Source organism: Hyperoodon ampullatus (assembly GCF_949752795.1).
Source record: "Hyperoodon ampullatus genome assembly, chromosome: 3".
Classification (NCBI taxonomy): Eukaryota; Metazoa; Chordata; class Mammalia; order Artiodactyla; family Ziphiidae; genus Hyperoodon; species Hyperoodon ampullatus.
Window position 1 is genome coordinate 103700579 of NC_136916.1, and position 17200 is coordinate 103717778.

The following is a 17200-nucleotide window of genomic DNA, read 5'->3' on the forward strand; positions in this document are numbered from 1 at the left end:
ATTACCCAAGAGTGCCTGTACTACATTCCCCGTACAAGTTTATTAATGACATCAACTCAAACAAACAATAATAATTTAATTCAGTAAGTTTTAAAGACACCTAAAACTGTTAGCTACTGTGAGGAATAAAGGAATGAGTATATTTCCTGACATTAAGACGCTCATAATCTGGTGGAAGAGTCAAATTCAACATAAAAAACTATGAAAGAGGGACTTCCCTGGTGGTGCAGTGGTTAAGAATCCGCCTGCCAATGCAGGGCACATGGTTTCAATCCCTGGTCCCGGAAGATCACACATGCCACAAAGCAACTAAGCCTGCATACCACAACTACTGAGCCTGCACTCAAGAGCCTCTGAGCCACAACTACTGAGCCCTTGTGCCACAACTACTGAAGCCTGTGCACCTAGAGTCTGCGCTCCGTAACAAGAGAAGCCACCGCAATGAGAAGCCCACGCACTGCAACAAAGAGCAGCCCCCACTCGCCGCAACTAGAGAAAGCCCGCGCGCAGCAAGGAAGACCCAACACAGCCAAAAATAAATAAATTAATTAATTAAATAAAAAAACTATAAAAGAACCCCTCCCCCACTCTGGGCATGAGAAAGTAAAGCCAATGCAGTTATGGACAGAGTCAGGGCTTTAAGGGTAGAGATATTAGGAAGAGATAAAGATCACCTACCTAGGATGGTAAATATGGTTTCATTTTTACTGTTTGAAAACGTTTAGTAACCACACTATTCCACTTTCATTATTTTTATATTTTGATTACTTCTGTAAGAATACAAGCATTCATAAATATTTATCATAATTTTACACTAAAAGTTTATTAAAATCATTTGTTCTAAACATCTTGGTAGGTTTTTATAACTGTGATTTTAGATTATCAGGATGTGATTCCACCTTCTCCCTACACCCCTACCATTAACCCTGTTACCTGGGAGTTGAAGTAGTTTATCAAATAGAATTTTCTTATGTCTGTTCTAGAATATCTGTAACATCTCTTCAAAACTCAATGATCTCTTTTTTTAACAGGCTCAGAGCCTCTGCTTGGCAATAGTATCTAGCAAGATTAAAATCATTTACATTACATCTATTTTTAGTTTATATTTTATTTATAGAGTGGCAAGCACTGCTGGTATTTCATTTGGTGAAAAAGTTTCTTATATAAAGGAAAGCAGGAAAGCACTGACAGTGTAGGAAAAAAAAGAATGCAAAAATGATACATAAAAATGGAAAGATTATAAAGATAGTCTCTAAGTGACTCAATTTAGGGAAATTTTCCTACTATCATCATACCAAACCTGTACAACAACCCTGTGAGGAAGAATTATTCCCATGTTCCAGAAGAAACTAGCTCAGAAAACGGAAATGATTAGCCCAAGGTGGTAGAGCTGATAACCTGTGGTATTGCCTTTAGTGCTGCAAGGGTCCAAAGGAGAAGAGTAACATGGACTGAGGCAGTAGGAGCTTTAAGTAAAACTTTTAAAAACCTTAAAAATCATGGAGAACTCAAAATCACAGGAGAGGAATAAACATGGCACATGTCTGGGATCGTCTTGGAAGGGTTGGGTCCTATCAGGAAAAGTCTTGACATCTAAGGGAGATGAAAAACAACTAAAATTCTCTGTGTGGAAGTCTAAAAATAAAAGTGGTATTTTAGGTAAGAAAATAAGAGTGTAATATGCAAATGAAATGAATGCCAGATTTATCAGAGAACAACAGGCATGATCATTGCTAGGCCACTGTAGTTTTTCCATGTGCTAACACGCATCTCTAGCATGGTTGGTCTCTAGGTGGTTGTTATTATTAGTATTAGTTCAACCAATACTCTGAAAGCCTACTCTATGTCAGGTGCTGTGCTAGGCACTACAGATACCAAAAGAGTAACCCTTTGATCTCAAGAATTTCGAGAGGAAATATGTAAATAATTATGAAAATAAAAATAATTGTTATAGTATAGGTACAAATACTGTGGGAATCAAAAAGGAAGTTAAACAAAATAAAGTGGTGATCAGGGATGGTGTCAAGGGGATAACTGAGCTAAATCTTGAAGGATGGGTAGTTTATCAAAAAACAGAATGGGTGAGAGAAAATGGACAAGGGGAGACACTCTAGTCAGAGGGACTGACAATGAGGACATAGCTAATTGAGAAGTTCTGGAGATAACATAGGAAATATACACCTAATAATATACCTGTATACAATATTAGGTATATATTATACCTAATACGTAATGCTATATAATGTTATATTTGTCTATAATACCATACATATAAATAAATGTATTGTACCTAACATATAATATATACCTAATTGATAGGAAAGGAGATTTTAAAAATTGACTTAAAAAGTGGGTAAGATAAGAAGCAGAACCAGTCAGCATATATGTTTCCAACATTTGATTCTTCCCCCTTCTCATTCATCGAATCCAGTCAATTGTGGCTTCCACACCAATCTCTTCTTTCCATTGCCTCGCCACCATTTAGAGTCTCATTCTTCACAGCTTGTATCATTAAAATAGTCAATTATCCTCCCTGCCACCGATTCTCCTATCGTCAAACAATCCTGCATTTTCCTCTCTATTAATTCTGCCTTTATCAGGTTGCTTTATTGTTTAAAAAATAAACACTTTCAAAGATCTCCAAGTTAAAGTGCCAGGAGTGCCCAACCATTTTGTGAAGAGATGATCATTCTCACTTCTTGTTTATATATATCCTGACATCATGTGTGGAGTACTGATTCAAGTCCCTCCACGGAAAGGAAAGGGTTGCCTTTGCAGGCTCTGTCTCCGCTCCTACTGTCAGTTTTCAGGCTGGGAGTAGTAGTGGTAATGGTGGTGGTAGCAGAGGCTAATGGCTTAAACAGCCATAAATAGATCCCCGTTTACTTGTTTGAATCCCCTGGCTTAATAGGATGAACTCCAAAAACCTAATCCTGGCTTTCAAGTCCCTTTATAATCTAGCACTAGTTTACTCTTCTCTAACCTTATCATTTGCTGTTTTTAGTCATGAACTCTCTGCTCCACACTCTCTGGAATGCTTTGAGCCTTGATTCTAGACGCAGGCATCTTTGTTTGTATCACTTTTTCATTGAAAATTTCCCTCTCTTTTGTCTCCACTTACCTGACTGCTATATCTTTCAAAGGCCCAATTCAAATGCTTCTTCTTCCTTAGCCCCACCCTGAGGTTTAATCTTCTAGAAGGTTTAATCTTCCTCTGAACTGTTGGGTATATATTGCCTTGTATTGTCTTTTAATTAACAAACCTATGAATTCAACAAATAAGTTTTGTTAAAACTCTTCTAAAGTATATGGGAGTAAATCCACTGGAAGTTGAAGAGCTCGTGAGATGAACATGATTTTGATTTTAATGCAGTCTATAACACTTGGAAGATAGCAAGAATAATAGCAAAAAGCAGATTTAATGAAGCTCACAGTATAAAGATAAAGACAGTTTCTTAGACCAAATCCACAAACTGATTAGCCAAGAAAAGTATAAATGACAGAAGAGGGCAGTACTCACACAGTTAAAAATCATAGAAAAATCTCACCAAGAAGTGACAAAGAAGAAAAGATTGTTTGGGGATTGTTGTAAATATTCAAGAGATCGTTGATACCTGACGTCCTTCTTTGGCTTTATGGATGATCCAAATTATTTTTCATGCACTGTAGACAAACATATTTCATGTTTTCTTCATTTTACAATAAAAGATGGTTTTGGAAGAATAAGGCCTGACCATATAGACTACCTCCTTAACAAAGAGGGAAGGGAATTGACCCAAACATTCAAATTCTAAGGAGCTACAGAGCTAAGGAATTAAGAAGCTGAAGCTCTGCATTATGGGGACTAAGAGGATATGGTAAACATTTCTGATATTTTAAGAGTCTTTACTGATTTTATGTCATTGGTAAAAGGACAACTGCTTAATGCAAGCTGAATTTAACATTTTCTAGATTTTCAAACATACAGAGAAATTAAAATAGAAACTACCGTACATGCTGCAATTTAAAAAGTCTGTTTCTAGTGTGTATGTATGTGAACATAAACATGAACACATACATATATATGTTTTGATTATTAGTAAATGTGTAATGATCTTCTATAATTAAAAAATATATATAAATATGGAATCTTACAGTATGTAACCTTTTATTTTGAGACTGGCTGCTTTCATTCAGCATTAAGGCCTTGGAGATTCATGCAAGTTGTTTCATGTACCAGTACTTAGTCCCTTTATTTAAAAACATTTTATTGAGATACACTTTACATACCATATAATTCACCCACTTAGTGTTCAATTCAATGTTTCTTAATATATTCACATTGTTGTGCAACTATCACCACAATCTAATTTTACATTTTGGTTCCCCTGTCCCCTTCCAAGAATCCCTGTACCCATTAGCAGTCAATCTCCATTTCACTCCCACCTTGCCCAGTCCACAGCAACCACGAATCTACTTTTTTTGTCTCCATAAATTTGCCTATTCTGGACATTTCATATAAATGAAATCATATGTGGTCTTTTGTGACTGGCTTCTTTCATTTTGCATAACGTTTTCAAGGTTCTTCTATATAGTAGCAATTCATCTGTATTTCATTTGTTTTTACTGCCAAATAATACCCCATTATATGGATATACCACATTTTATTTATCTATTTATCACTTAGTGGACATTTGGGTTGTTGCTATCATTGGGGCTATCATGGATAATGCTGCAATGAACATTCCTATACTATATCTTGTGTGGACATATATTCTCATTTTGAGTATATACCTATACTCAAAATGGAAGTGGAACTGCAAGATCATATGGTAACTCTATATTTAACTTCTTGAAGGACTGCCAAACTGTTTTTCAAAGTGGTTGCACCATTTTATGTTCCCACCATAAGTATATAAGGGTTTCAATTTTTCCACATCCTTGTCAACACTTTTTATTGTCCATTTTTTAAATCAGAACCACCCTAGTGGATGTGAAGTGGCACCTCATTGTGGTTTTGATGTGCATTTCCCTGATGACTAATGTGCTTAAATGTGCTTACTGGCACTTTTTCCTCTCATCTCCATTTGGAAAGCTCTTACCTCTTTTTCCTCCCACAATTTTGAGGTTTTGCTTTGACTTATTTAGTACTTTTACATCATAAATATTATTGAATTGTTCCCTGATGTCCCTTTTGATTAGAGTCCTTACTTAGCATTTATATATTCCCAAAGAGTCTGACATTTTCCACTTTTTCTATCCCTTTCATTTTTATTTGGTTAAAAACCTTTCTTAAATGTTCTCAGAGAGGTTAAGCAGGTAATACACTCTCTAAAGTTACATTTATGATATAGTTCCCCCTTGTAGAGGGGATGATATCTTCACTGGAAATAGGGATTTCTGATTATAGCCTTTTTCTCTTGGTAATCTGTGGATACTCTTCCACTGTCTCCTAATTCCCAGTGTTGTGGATTAGAATTCTGATGTGAGCCTTATACTTTATAGGTATACCATGTTCTGTCTGGAAGCCTCCAAAATGAATCCCTGGAGTTCAAAAACTTTACCAGGATAAGCCTAGGTGTGTTTTTTTCAACACTGAGATCTTTCCTGGAACATCAATCTGCATAATGAACTCTTTCTTTAGCTCAGGAAAAATGTATTTATTTATTTAATTACTGCTTCTCTTCCATTTGTTCCTTTTTCTGTAAATTATATTAGCCACGTTAGGTGTCCTGAATCTATTCTCCAAGTCGCTTACTTTTTTTCAATCTATTTGTGTTTTTGGCTCTGGGCTTTGACTCTTCCAGGCCATTAAATGATCATATTCATTCCTTTATTCAATAGTTATGTACTGGGTGCTTACCATGCGCAAGACTGTGTTCTAGACATTGGGCATTGACAAAAGATCAGCAGGTATACAAGAGAAAATATTCCTGCTCTTATTGTGCTTACATTTTAGAGGAGATTTTTTTTTAAGTATATGTGCATGGATTGAAAGTCAGGTGGTAATAAGTATTTAGATGGGAAATCATATTTTTGCTCCATAATTTTTTTTCGTACTTCACTTGAACTTCCTTAAGTGCTCCTATTGTTTATTATTTTCATATTCAAGTTACTGTCTCCTCTGGCATTTCTATTTAGTTGGTCTACTGCATTGTTTAAGTGCTTTTTCTCTTTCTGGTTGCCTGGCTTCCCCAGATGAGTACTTTTTCTTTGTTACTTCAGAGGGGCTTAGGTTTCATTGTTGGAGGACCACAGGTAGGAGTAGTCTCAGGAGAACAGAAAGGCAAAGCAGCCTCTACCCCTGTAGATGGGCAGGGCAGCAGGCCAGCTGCCAGCCCTGTGGAGGCCCAGGAGAAAGGCTCCCGGCTCTCAGGTCTCCTTACATCTCCCATCCTCAGGGATAGGAAGACAGCAGTCCCTGCCTCTTTCCCTTTCTCCCCACTAGGGGAGTCCATGGATCTCTACCAAGCCAAGCTCTTTTCTGGATCTGCCATTCTTATCCTCACCCTGAGGATCTTCCAGCCCTTGAGGAACAAGTCCTGGGTCAGCTCTCCCTGACAGAGCTCCCACAGAGCTCAGGCCTCACTTGCATCTAACTGTTCGTCATGTCCAGGGGTCATCTGGCTCAAGAGTGGCAGATACAGGCTGGAATTAGTAACAGAAGGATAGGGAGATTTCATCTTCCCAGGACCCTCTCTGAAAAGTAAGTCCTGGTTACAGACTAATCCTAAAAACTTTCAAATCTTGTCAAAGAAGTCAACATTTTAAAAAGCCTCTGCGAGGTCCAGAGGGTTGTATCATGTTCAGCTACTGCCCTAAATGTTAAACTCTGAGAAATAAGGAAGACCTTAATGTTAGTTGGATTTAAAGGATATTGACTAGATGGATGAATCTCAATTATGTTTTATAAAAGCAATCAGACAAAAGAAAGTACATACTGTATGATTCCATTCATATAAAATTATGGAAAATGAAAACTAATGTACTATAGTGACAGAAAACAGATCAGTGGTTGCCTGGGGGCCAGGGAATTAGGTGAGTGGGTTATAAAAGGGTAAGAAGAAACTTTTGGAGGTGATGAAAATGTTATCTTGACTATGATAATTGTTACAGGAGTGTTATGTTAAAACTCATCAAACTGTACACTTTAAATATGTGCAGTTTATTTTATGTCAATTATACCTCAATAAAACTTTAAAAGAAGTGGTTTCTTTGTTTGTTTGTTTTTTGGGCTTTTTTTGGCCGTGCCCCGTGGCTTGCAGAATCTTAGTTCCCCAACCAGGGGTCGAACCTGTGTTCCCTGCAGTGGAAGTGCAGAGTCCTAACAACTGGACCACCAGGGAATTCCCAAAAGAAGTACTGACTGGGAAAAACATTTGTAATTTACATCACTAAGGGTTGATATCCCTAAATATAAAGAAAATCTAAAACTAAAGAAAAACACTAACAGGTAAGAGAAATGAACAGAAAGTTACTGAGCTTTTGAGAGTTTGAAATTTTCCATAATAAAAAATACATATAATTTTCAAAAAAAATATTAAAACACTGTCCCTCACCCTCGTACAACACACAATACAACTGAAGAGTTACAAATATACCTACAAAGCTATCGCACGTTTGGAGCACACTGCAACGTATATTTGAGTGGTGATGAACACTGAATGATGAAATGATCAAAGCTGGGGTAGAGGATCAGGCTGGAGGAAATGAGTATGAGACTAGTCTTGAGGTAATGTGGGTTTGTGTAATTTTTTTTTTTTTTTTTTTTTTTTTTTTTTTTTTTTTTTTTTGTGGTACGCGGGCCTCTCACCGCTGTGGCCCCTCCCGTTGCGGAGCACAGGCTCCGGACGCACAGGCCCAGCAGCCATGGCTCACGGGCCCAGCCGCTCCGCGGCATATGGGATCCTCCCAGACCGGGGCACGAACCCGTATCCCCTGCATCGGCAGGCGGACTCTCAACCACCGCGCCACCAGGGAGGCCCGGTTTGTGTAATTTTTTAATGGCAGACAGGGAGTAGAAAGCAGAAGAGAGTTCATATGAAGAAAAATATATGGACAAAGGCAATGTGGTGGTGGAAAATGAAGATAGCTTCTGAAAAGGACTCGGTTCACCATTTCTAATACAACCATGGAAATCTCTTGTCACAAAAAGGTTATATGATGCAGTGTAAAGAACACACAGGAAAGGAAATGAGATCCAGTTCAGTGTATGAGGGTTTGGAATGGATCAAAATCATTTATGTCATTTATGTACCACATTCAATCTTTGCCATGTCTATGCTCTACCTATATTAGTATTTTTCTTTAAACAGACTTGTGTTTTTACCTAGGTTCATTCTAAGTAATAAGATCCATGAAATGAAATACTACAATTTTTTCTAATACACTAAAATATACACATCTTTCATGCCTTTAGCAGCATATTTATTCTTAAAGTTATATTAAAATTTAATTCTTTCACTTACTCCATATGCTCGTTTTTCTCCCCACCAATAACCCTTAGTTTTTAAGGTTCCTATTCTCCTCTCACTGATAAGGTGCATCTCCCTTGAAAGTCAAGGAGTGGAGGGCTACTAAAAGACTGTCAGATTGAGCCAGGTTCCTTACCTGTTCATATCTCTCAATTTTTAGCATCGTTTGAAAGAATATCCTACATTTGGAAATATTCTACACCAAATAAAAAAGCAATCCAACACATGAAACTTAGAAGTAACTTTCAATTAATTTTGAAAAATCCACGAAGACAAAAGAAACAGAACCTAAGAAGCATTAGTAACTACTGAGAAAGTAGAGCAGCCTACTTCAGAAAACATAACATGTTTAAACGTGTGTTTAAAGTAGAGAGAGAGTGTGGTGTGATGACAAGAAAAACGGTTTTAAGGTCACAGAGACTTTACTTTGAATTCCACATTTACCACTTAAATAAACTACTTAAATTTCTTGGCACTTCGCTTTCCTCATCTCTAAAATGGTGATAATGGTTACCTGTCCTGGTTGTTGTGAGGATTCAATAAGCCAATATTTGTAAAGCATCTGGCGGTCAACAATTATTACTATAGTACTGATGACATTTTTAATGTAAAATTGTTTCCTCTTTCAACCTGGCAAAATCAAGAGATGCTACAGTCTTTAAAATTACCAGCTTATAATCAATTTTGTAACCTATGCTGTATGTCCAAATTCAGTCGGAAATTTGAAAACCTTCTGAATATTTTACAATATGCTAAAATTACACTCAATAAGTTTTTATAATCCTAAACTAAATGTTGCTTTGAGTATAGAATATAAAAATATTAAGCAATACGTATGTGTATATATTTTAGAGAAATTTTATCTTTATCAGTTTAAACCAGTTCTACTCTGGTATATTTCCTTTTTTTTTTTTTGGCCACACCACACTGCATGTGGGATCTTAGTTCCCTGACCAGGGATGGAAACTGCGCCCCTTGCATTGGAAGTGTGAAGTCTTAACCAGTGGACTGCCAGGGAAGTCCCTGGTACATTTCCTGTGGGGCAAAGCATGGAATCTTTTTTTTTTTTAATAAATAAAACAAATAAATTTATTTAAAAAAAAAAAGAATACAAACATACTTTTATTTTCTCCCATTCTTTAAAAAAACAAAACAAAAACCTCTTGTCTTCCACTGGACAAATTGGGAACAATCTGAACATTGAAAATAATCATTATCCTAACTAATTGTAATACAAAACATAAATAAAAACCTTAAGCCCATAATGATACTCAAAAACAAGGAAGAATTAAAACAAAACAAAAAACCTCCTTGGTCACTACTGTGGCACCTACTCCATAACTATTTACTCTGAAAATACAGGAAAATAATTAAGGTTTATCCAGCCTGATTAAGATGAACTTCAGCTCAAAAGCATGGAGTGTTAATCACTGGGTCGCCAGGGAAATCCCTGGTATATTTTCTATGCGGCAAAAGTAGCTGAGTACACAGAGGGTCAGTGTGTTGAGCAAGAAAAATCTGGGGAGTGAGAGATTCTAAAAAAATCGGTGATAAATTGTGAATCACTACATTGTATACCTGTAACTTATGTAATATTGTACATCAACTATACTTCAACCAAAAAACCCTAAATAAACAAAAAATTGGTGACAACAGTATTGAAATGGGGAACGGAAGTGTTGTCACTTTCATTGTCTGTGCATAACATGAATATGACAAAGAAGGGTTAACGATCTAAACAAAGTTTTACAATGTACAGAACTGAAGGCAATCAGTCTCAAATTTGTATTGTATTAAGGTCTTAGATAGAGTTAAAAAAAAACATGGTGAAAAGAATTGGGAAGATATTTCGGGAGGTGTTAATCTTTCTGACAATGACGGAATATTGGGGGACCGGGCGGGAGGCAGAAAAACATGCCTCATGAAGCCGAGTTTAAGGATAAACTTTTGACCCTGAGATTTTAAAACATGCAGATCTGAATTTCTGTTAGTTGTGTTGATAAAAAAAAAAAAAAAAACAACCCATGTGAATAAAGAGCTTTTAAAAATTTACTATAGAAAAGATTTTTTTTATCAATACAAAGAAGCTCTTCAGTTGTCTATTTCAACTTATTTTAATATTAGTAAATAGAAAGGTAGCCATATCACCTTCCTTAGGACATAAGCTTTCATGGGTAACAAGCAGAACTAATGTTTAGGTAACAGTTTAACATCTTGAGGGTTCTTAATAAAATTTAAACTCCATTTAACATGAAACCTCTCTCCATAGTATGCACTCATGCCATTTGGATTACTAAGAGTCAATGTTTGGAGATGCTGCTCAATACCAATATAAAGTTCCCTTCTTTTCTGTTCTAGGTTCGTCTCTGAAAATTTCCTTATAAATCTTTCATTCTGCTATCTGTATCACATGAAGGCAAGTCCAGCAGTTAAAATCTGCACAATCCATAGACACTATAAGATCTGATGAGGGAATTCCCTGGTGGTCTAGTGGTTAGGACTCGGCGCTTTCACTGCGGAGGCCCAGGTTCAACCCCTGGTTGGGGGACTAAAATCCCACAAGCCGCACAGTGTGGTCAAAAAAAAAAAAAAATCTGATGAGTGAGGGAGATCTGGAACAATTATTACACAGAAATATTTAAGCTCAATAAATATTTAAATAAATGAATGAATGTAACATTTATACCTGATTAAGTAAATGCAATAAACGGTAAAACTCTTGCATTATTCCTGTAAAAAAAAAATCACAGATTTCATAATGTTTACATCAAACCCTATGACCCATGCACATTAAGAGATAAAGCAACTTTCTCTTATTTTTCAAAAGCCAGGACTTGGCATCATGGTGAGATGGGAAGCACATAAAATTTAGTAATTTTGAACACAGGCTCTGCCACTACTCACCATGTAGCTTTAGGCAAGTTGCTGTCAACAGCCTCAGTTTCGTTATCTCTGAAAAGGTAATAACAGGGACTTCCCTGGTGGCGCAGTGGTTAAGACTCCCCAGCTCCCAATGCAGAGGGCCTGGGTTCGATCCCTGGTCAGGGAACTAGATTCCACATGCATGCTGCAACTAAGAGCCAGCGAGCCACAACTAAGGAGCCCTCATGCTGCCACTTAGAGCCGGCACAACCAAATAAATAAAATAAATATTAAAAAAAATAAAACCACCACAACAGGGATTAAAAAAAAAAGGCAATAACACCTACTATCCCACAGAATGGGGAGAGGATAAAATTGATGAACCCTTCACTAATTAGCCTCATCCCTTAGCTCTCTTTACCACAGGACCAATGTGCTGACTACTTTAAACTTCTGTTTCCCACATGCTCTACACCTTCCTCTTATTCCTTCTAATTCTTCCTACTGCTTGCAATCTCCTTGTCTAGACCTCCCTTCAAGAATCAGTTGTGTCCCGTCCTCTGAGATACCTGTCCAGGGTCCCCTCTGGGCAATATTATAATCCTCTCCAGAATCTGTGATCCAAAGTGGTTTCTTTTTGTTTGTTTTTTTTTGCAGTACGCGGGCCTCTCACTGTTGTGGCCTCTCCCGTTGCGGAGCACAGGCTCCGGACACACAGGCTCAGCGGCCATGGCTCACGGGCCCAGCCGCTCCGCGGCATGTGGGATCCTCCCAGACCGGGGCACGAACCCGTGTCCCCTGAATCGGCAGGTGGACTCTCAACCACTGCGCCACCAGGGAAGCCCTCTTTTTGTTTTTATTAAACCATTAATCACAATATAATAAGTAAATGGTAGCTCTTATTTTTGAGTGTTGTGTCACACACGTGTTAAGTGCTTTATGTTCATTTTCCCATTAATTCACAACCACCCTGTGAAGTAAGTAGTACTGTTATTCCCTTTATCAATGAGTAAAGTAAGGCTTAGAAAAGTTAAATAACTTGCCCAAAGTCACTCAAGTAATAATTAATACAAATTATCACTGCTCCTAATTAGTAATAATTAGTAGGACTGGGATTCAAAGCCAGGTGTATGGCTCCAAAGCCATTCTGCTGCCTTTGGTGGGGAACTTATACTACCTTGCCTTTGTAGCCTTAGGAAAAAAGTACACCTGGCATGAACATGTGTTTAGTGAATAAAAAAAGGAAAAGAACAAGTCTGTACACTGAATTGGCTATTGTGTGTAATTCAGCTGGACGTGGAGGTACAGAATTATCCAACAAGATCTCTACTCTCAAGAAGCCTACAGTCAGTCTATCTGGGAGAGAGACTAGTGAACAGGTGATTGCAATACAGTGCGGTACATGCTATTTCTACGGACAGGCTTCAGAGAAAACATAGGAGAGGGCACCTAAACTGGATGGGAGGAGGAATATAGTCAAGAAAGATGTTAGGTTAAGTCTGAGTTTCTGCTTTTCCCTTCAAAACCAAAATTAAGTAGGATTTTACTAGACTGGCATTCTAGTAGCTGGCATGGCAGGGATGAATGTACTTTTTTTTAAACTGAAGTATAGTTGACTTACAATATTATATTAGTTTCAGGTGTACAACATAGTGATTTGATATTTTTATACATTACAAAAGGATCACCACAACATACATCTTTTTAAAATTAGTTTAGATTATGTCTACATTTATATTTCTATTTTATCTCAAATTACCTGTCTAGTTCAAATAAATCTCATCTTCTAAAAAACACATTTTAAAGGATGATCTGCTTTCTAAATATGTTCAATTTATATGACGGTACATCATATTTTTCTCTTCTCACAAAGAAGGAGAAACAATAAAAAAAAGTGACTGGTTCCATAACTGGCTAGTATGAGAAGTGCTTGCAACAAAACCACAATCCATTTAGGATTTTACCTCAGAAGAACAAGTGGCTACAATTATCACATCTCAAGCAACTGCTCCAAAACCACTATCTATCCTCAAGAATATTTTACTCCTAAGCAAAAACCAAACCAAACCAAACCAAAACAAAAACAAAAAAACACAAAAAAACCTTTGAGGTTTTCCCCATATACGTTTTCTTTGTTTTCTTCCTTTTCCCCCCCGTCTAATTTAACCCTACAATAAAGATATACAATTTAGATAATGGATTCCCATCAGTTGTTCACTTACCAAACAGTAGTTCATTAAAGTGGATACTTTCTGGGCTGTCATGGAAAACGCCAAAATAAAAAGCCTTATTAAATTCGAGTTAGATTATATCTGTCACTTCTTCCTTGTCCAAAACAATTACTATGGAAGAAAATAAATTAAGCCTAGCACTGTCACTTATTACAATGTTGGTTGCTATAAAAATTTTTTTACCAGTTTTCTAGGTGGTTACTAATAGATTAAATGATTTCAACACTGTTCTAATCTGAAGAAAGCAGATTTCCCCAAACATTATGGGACCAGTAAGGATGAAATAATAAAATAAAAAAATAAAGTAGAGATGATAAGGAATGCACTTGTTTGCGTTTTGTGGGATTAATGAGACAACAGCAAAAACAAAAGCTTAATGGGATTAAAATCTAAGGGCAGCAAACACAATCAAGGAAGTGCAGCTTCGAGCACACAATCACAAAAGAGAACCTAACTTCTTTAACCTAGAGTTTGCAGAGAATCGGGTTCAAGTACAAAGTAGGTTAACCTTCTTTTCTTTTTTTTTAATTGAAGTATAGTTGATTTACAATGTGCTATTTTCATCTGTACAGCACGATTCAGCTTATGTGTGTGTATATATATATATATATATATACACACACAAACACTTTTACATGTATTCTTTTTCAGATTCTTTTCCCTTATAGGTTATTACAAAATATTGAGTATAATTCTCTGTGCTACACCGTAGGTCCTTGTTGAGGTTAACCTTACTTTCAACTTATCACCCTATTTATTTAGCAAAATGAAAAATAACCTGGTGGAAAAAAAATAACCTGGTGGACAAAGAGTTTATCTTCCCCTAGTAAATTCTCTCACTAAAAGGAAAAGATAAACAAATGGAACTTTTCTTGATAAGCCTTATCTTTAAGTTAGAGATTTTAAAAAATTCATGAATGCTTGCTAGGACAAGAGAGGGTCAACAGCAGTTTACAGCAAAGAACTGTGATGTGTTACTTGCTATAAGGGACAGTTAGAATCATGAAATCCAAAGGAATTGTAAGATTTTTATTCCCTTAACCTTTATTCATGCACTAGAAGAGTTTTTGACAATTTATGAAAGTTACAGACTTAAAATGTAAAGGGCTTCAAACTATGGCTGTATTTAATACCATAATGTTAACTCAGATTTTAATGGCATGTTAAAAATTCAAAACCACAATTCCCCCCAGTAAATGTAACTATTACCGTTTAGAGAAAATAATAGGGATAATCACATTTGTCAAATTTATTAAACCTGAAGCTATGCTAGTCACCATTACGACCTACTGTACTTTTGTTCTTTCATTAAAGAATTCTCAGACCATTCACTATTGAATTACTGTTTAACTGGTAAACTGAGGCAAAATACTGAATAACTTGCAAAGTCACAAGTACAAAGTCCACTGTACAAAACTACTGAACCAGGCTCCCTGTTTATGTACTCTTCCAGATATAATTTAAACTGTCTGAGCAAAAGATGAATTCTAAATTCCACATAAATTGCCTCTAACTGTGCCTTTCTTTTTGCTTGAAAACGCTTTTCATACATTGCCACCGATTCAGTTTCACCTGTAGGTAATGAACACAGAACTCATTGTGGGGAAAAACAAACCAGAATGTGAAAAAAGTAAGATAAGTTATCAGATATACAAGGGAGTGAAACAGTTGATTGAAAAGTACTTTAACCACAATACCTTTTCTCCATTCTTAAAAGAGGCATTTTGAATATTTTAGTTACTGTTTCTTTCATGAAAACCCCCAGTTTCCCAATGCTCCCACATTGAGTACTCACCTGATTCATCTGAAAGCTGAATTCGGGCTTTTATTTCTGCTAAGCTGGGCTCCCCTTCTTGGGAGACCGATGCTGCTGCCCCCTCCTCTGTATCCTCTACCTTAGTCACGGTGAAGTGTGGCATTGCTGTAGTTAGGAACCTGTGCTCTCCCTATATTTAAGCTTCCTTCCAGTCTACCTTCCCTGCCTACCTCTTCCTTGCTGTGCCCTTTCCGACTCTGATCACTGTCCTCAGGAGCCCTAGTCTGGGAATCGGGAAGTACTTTCAGCTCACGTGACCTACAGCCCCAAGGGAGTGGAACCTAGAAGACACGCCTTCCACAGTGTTTACCATTCACTTAAAAGGATTAAGCACTCCACCTCTTGCTTATTGTTATTAAACTCTAAGAATCCCAAGAACTGTTTAGGCTGCTTTCCCAGAGCTGCCAATGGCTGGAGAGTGGGCAGAATGCATGGAACTCCGCCCACTGTGTGCTCACCCTCGTTTCCTTAAGTTATTTGCACGTCAGGATCTCAACCTCTGCTCTCATATCTCACAGGAGAAAGAAGATTAGGGAACAGTTAAACTTTTCGTTTTAAAGAAAGACTTGCACTTACATTAATTCAGAAAATCAAACTATTTGTAAGCTTCTGTTGTTGCTTTATTTCAAAGCATACTGAAACTACTCATACAAATAATACAAGTTTTTTTCTTATCTTTCAGATAAGAACATTCACTTGGCAAGTATTTAATGAATATCTATATATTTTATACAAGATATAGTTCTAGATGCTATAGTGTATACAAGGACATCCAAGAAGAGACATTAACTTTCCCCAAAGTCCAAGTTGTTTAAAAGAGCAAAATATTTTTAAAAGGAAGAGTTCAGAATTTTTTGTATTGTACAGAGTTTAAACATTGTGTTTTAAAGAAAAAACAACAACAAGAAAATCCCTGATTAAGAGGTGTACAGTTCCTTCAGCACACACTTAAAATAACATACTTAACTTTATCAGATAACTGTGTTCTCAGTTGATGACTTTAACTACAGAGTATGAGGCCCTATCTCTGCACCTAGACAAGGGAGTTCAGTAACTTGAGCTCTGTGCTATTTTCCATGTTAATGATGTAATATGAGGGCTTTGTTGTTAGTAACACCTGACAAACAAGACTGCACTAAATTTAAAGAAGAATGATGGTTTATAATCCCCATTTATTCCAATATATACCACTTCTAAAAGAGAATGAAGCCAATAGTTGTTAAAGACCTACTCTGTGCTCTGCATTGCACTAGAAACTTTCTGTTATGATCTCATTTAATCATCACAGCAACAGAAACATTAGGCTAGGAACTTGCCCAAAGTCACAGTTTGTAAATGGTGAAGCCCCTAATACTCTTGTTGGTAGGCAGCATAGAAGTTTCATAGAAAGAAAACTCATATACACTTACCTCATTTTATTTCATGGGCTCCTGTGTAACACTGGTTTGTAATCTTGCCTGCACCATTGGTATCACCTGGGGAGATTTTAGAACAACTAATGACTGGTCCCATCCCAGCTATTCTGATATAATTCCTCTGGAGTAGAACCTGGGCAATAGGACTTTTAAAAGTTCCCCCAGGTGGTTCTAACAGGCAGCCAAGGTTGAGAACTATCAATACTACAAGAGAAACGTTTGTCACTTGAGAAGACTTTGAAACTGCTTTTTATCTCTGATAGAAACTAAATCAGGTGTGGTAGTGCCCTTGGTGATTTTTCCATATTTACAACTCAGGTAGCTACTCTGCTGATTTACTCAAAGGAACTACCAAATTGTCAGAGTTCAACATTATATTCTAGGTTCCAAATTTATTAATACTTTAGTGCCATTGGATATTTC

At 36.8% G+C, this 17200-nt stretch overlaps 1 protein-coding gene across 5 annotated transcripts in view; it reads right to left on the minus strand.

Moving 5' to 3' along the window:
* The window catches only part of SLC12A6 (solute carrier family 12 member 6), a gene marked incomplete at both ends in the record, with an annotated part of 84197 nt that overhangs the window by 51454 nt on the left and 15543 nt on the right, over positions 1 to 17200 (minus strand). Inside the window, one exon of one of the 5 annotated variants that reach the window (XM_079698826.1) lies at positions 15342 to 15480. The exons of the other annotated variants lie outside the window; for them this stretch is intronic. Within the exon in view, the coding sequence (XP_079554952.1) occupies positions 15342 to 15465 (124 nt within the window). Of the gene's footprint in view, positions 1 to 15341; positions 15481 to 17200 lie in introns of those variants that run through there. 5 annotated transcript variants of the gene reach the window in all.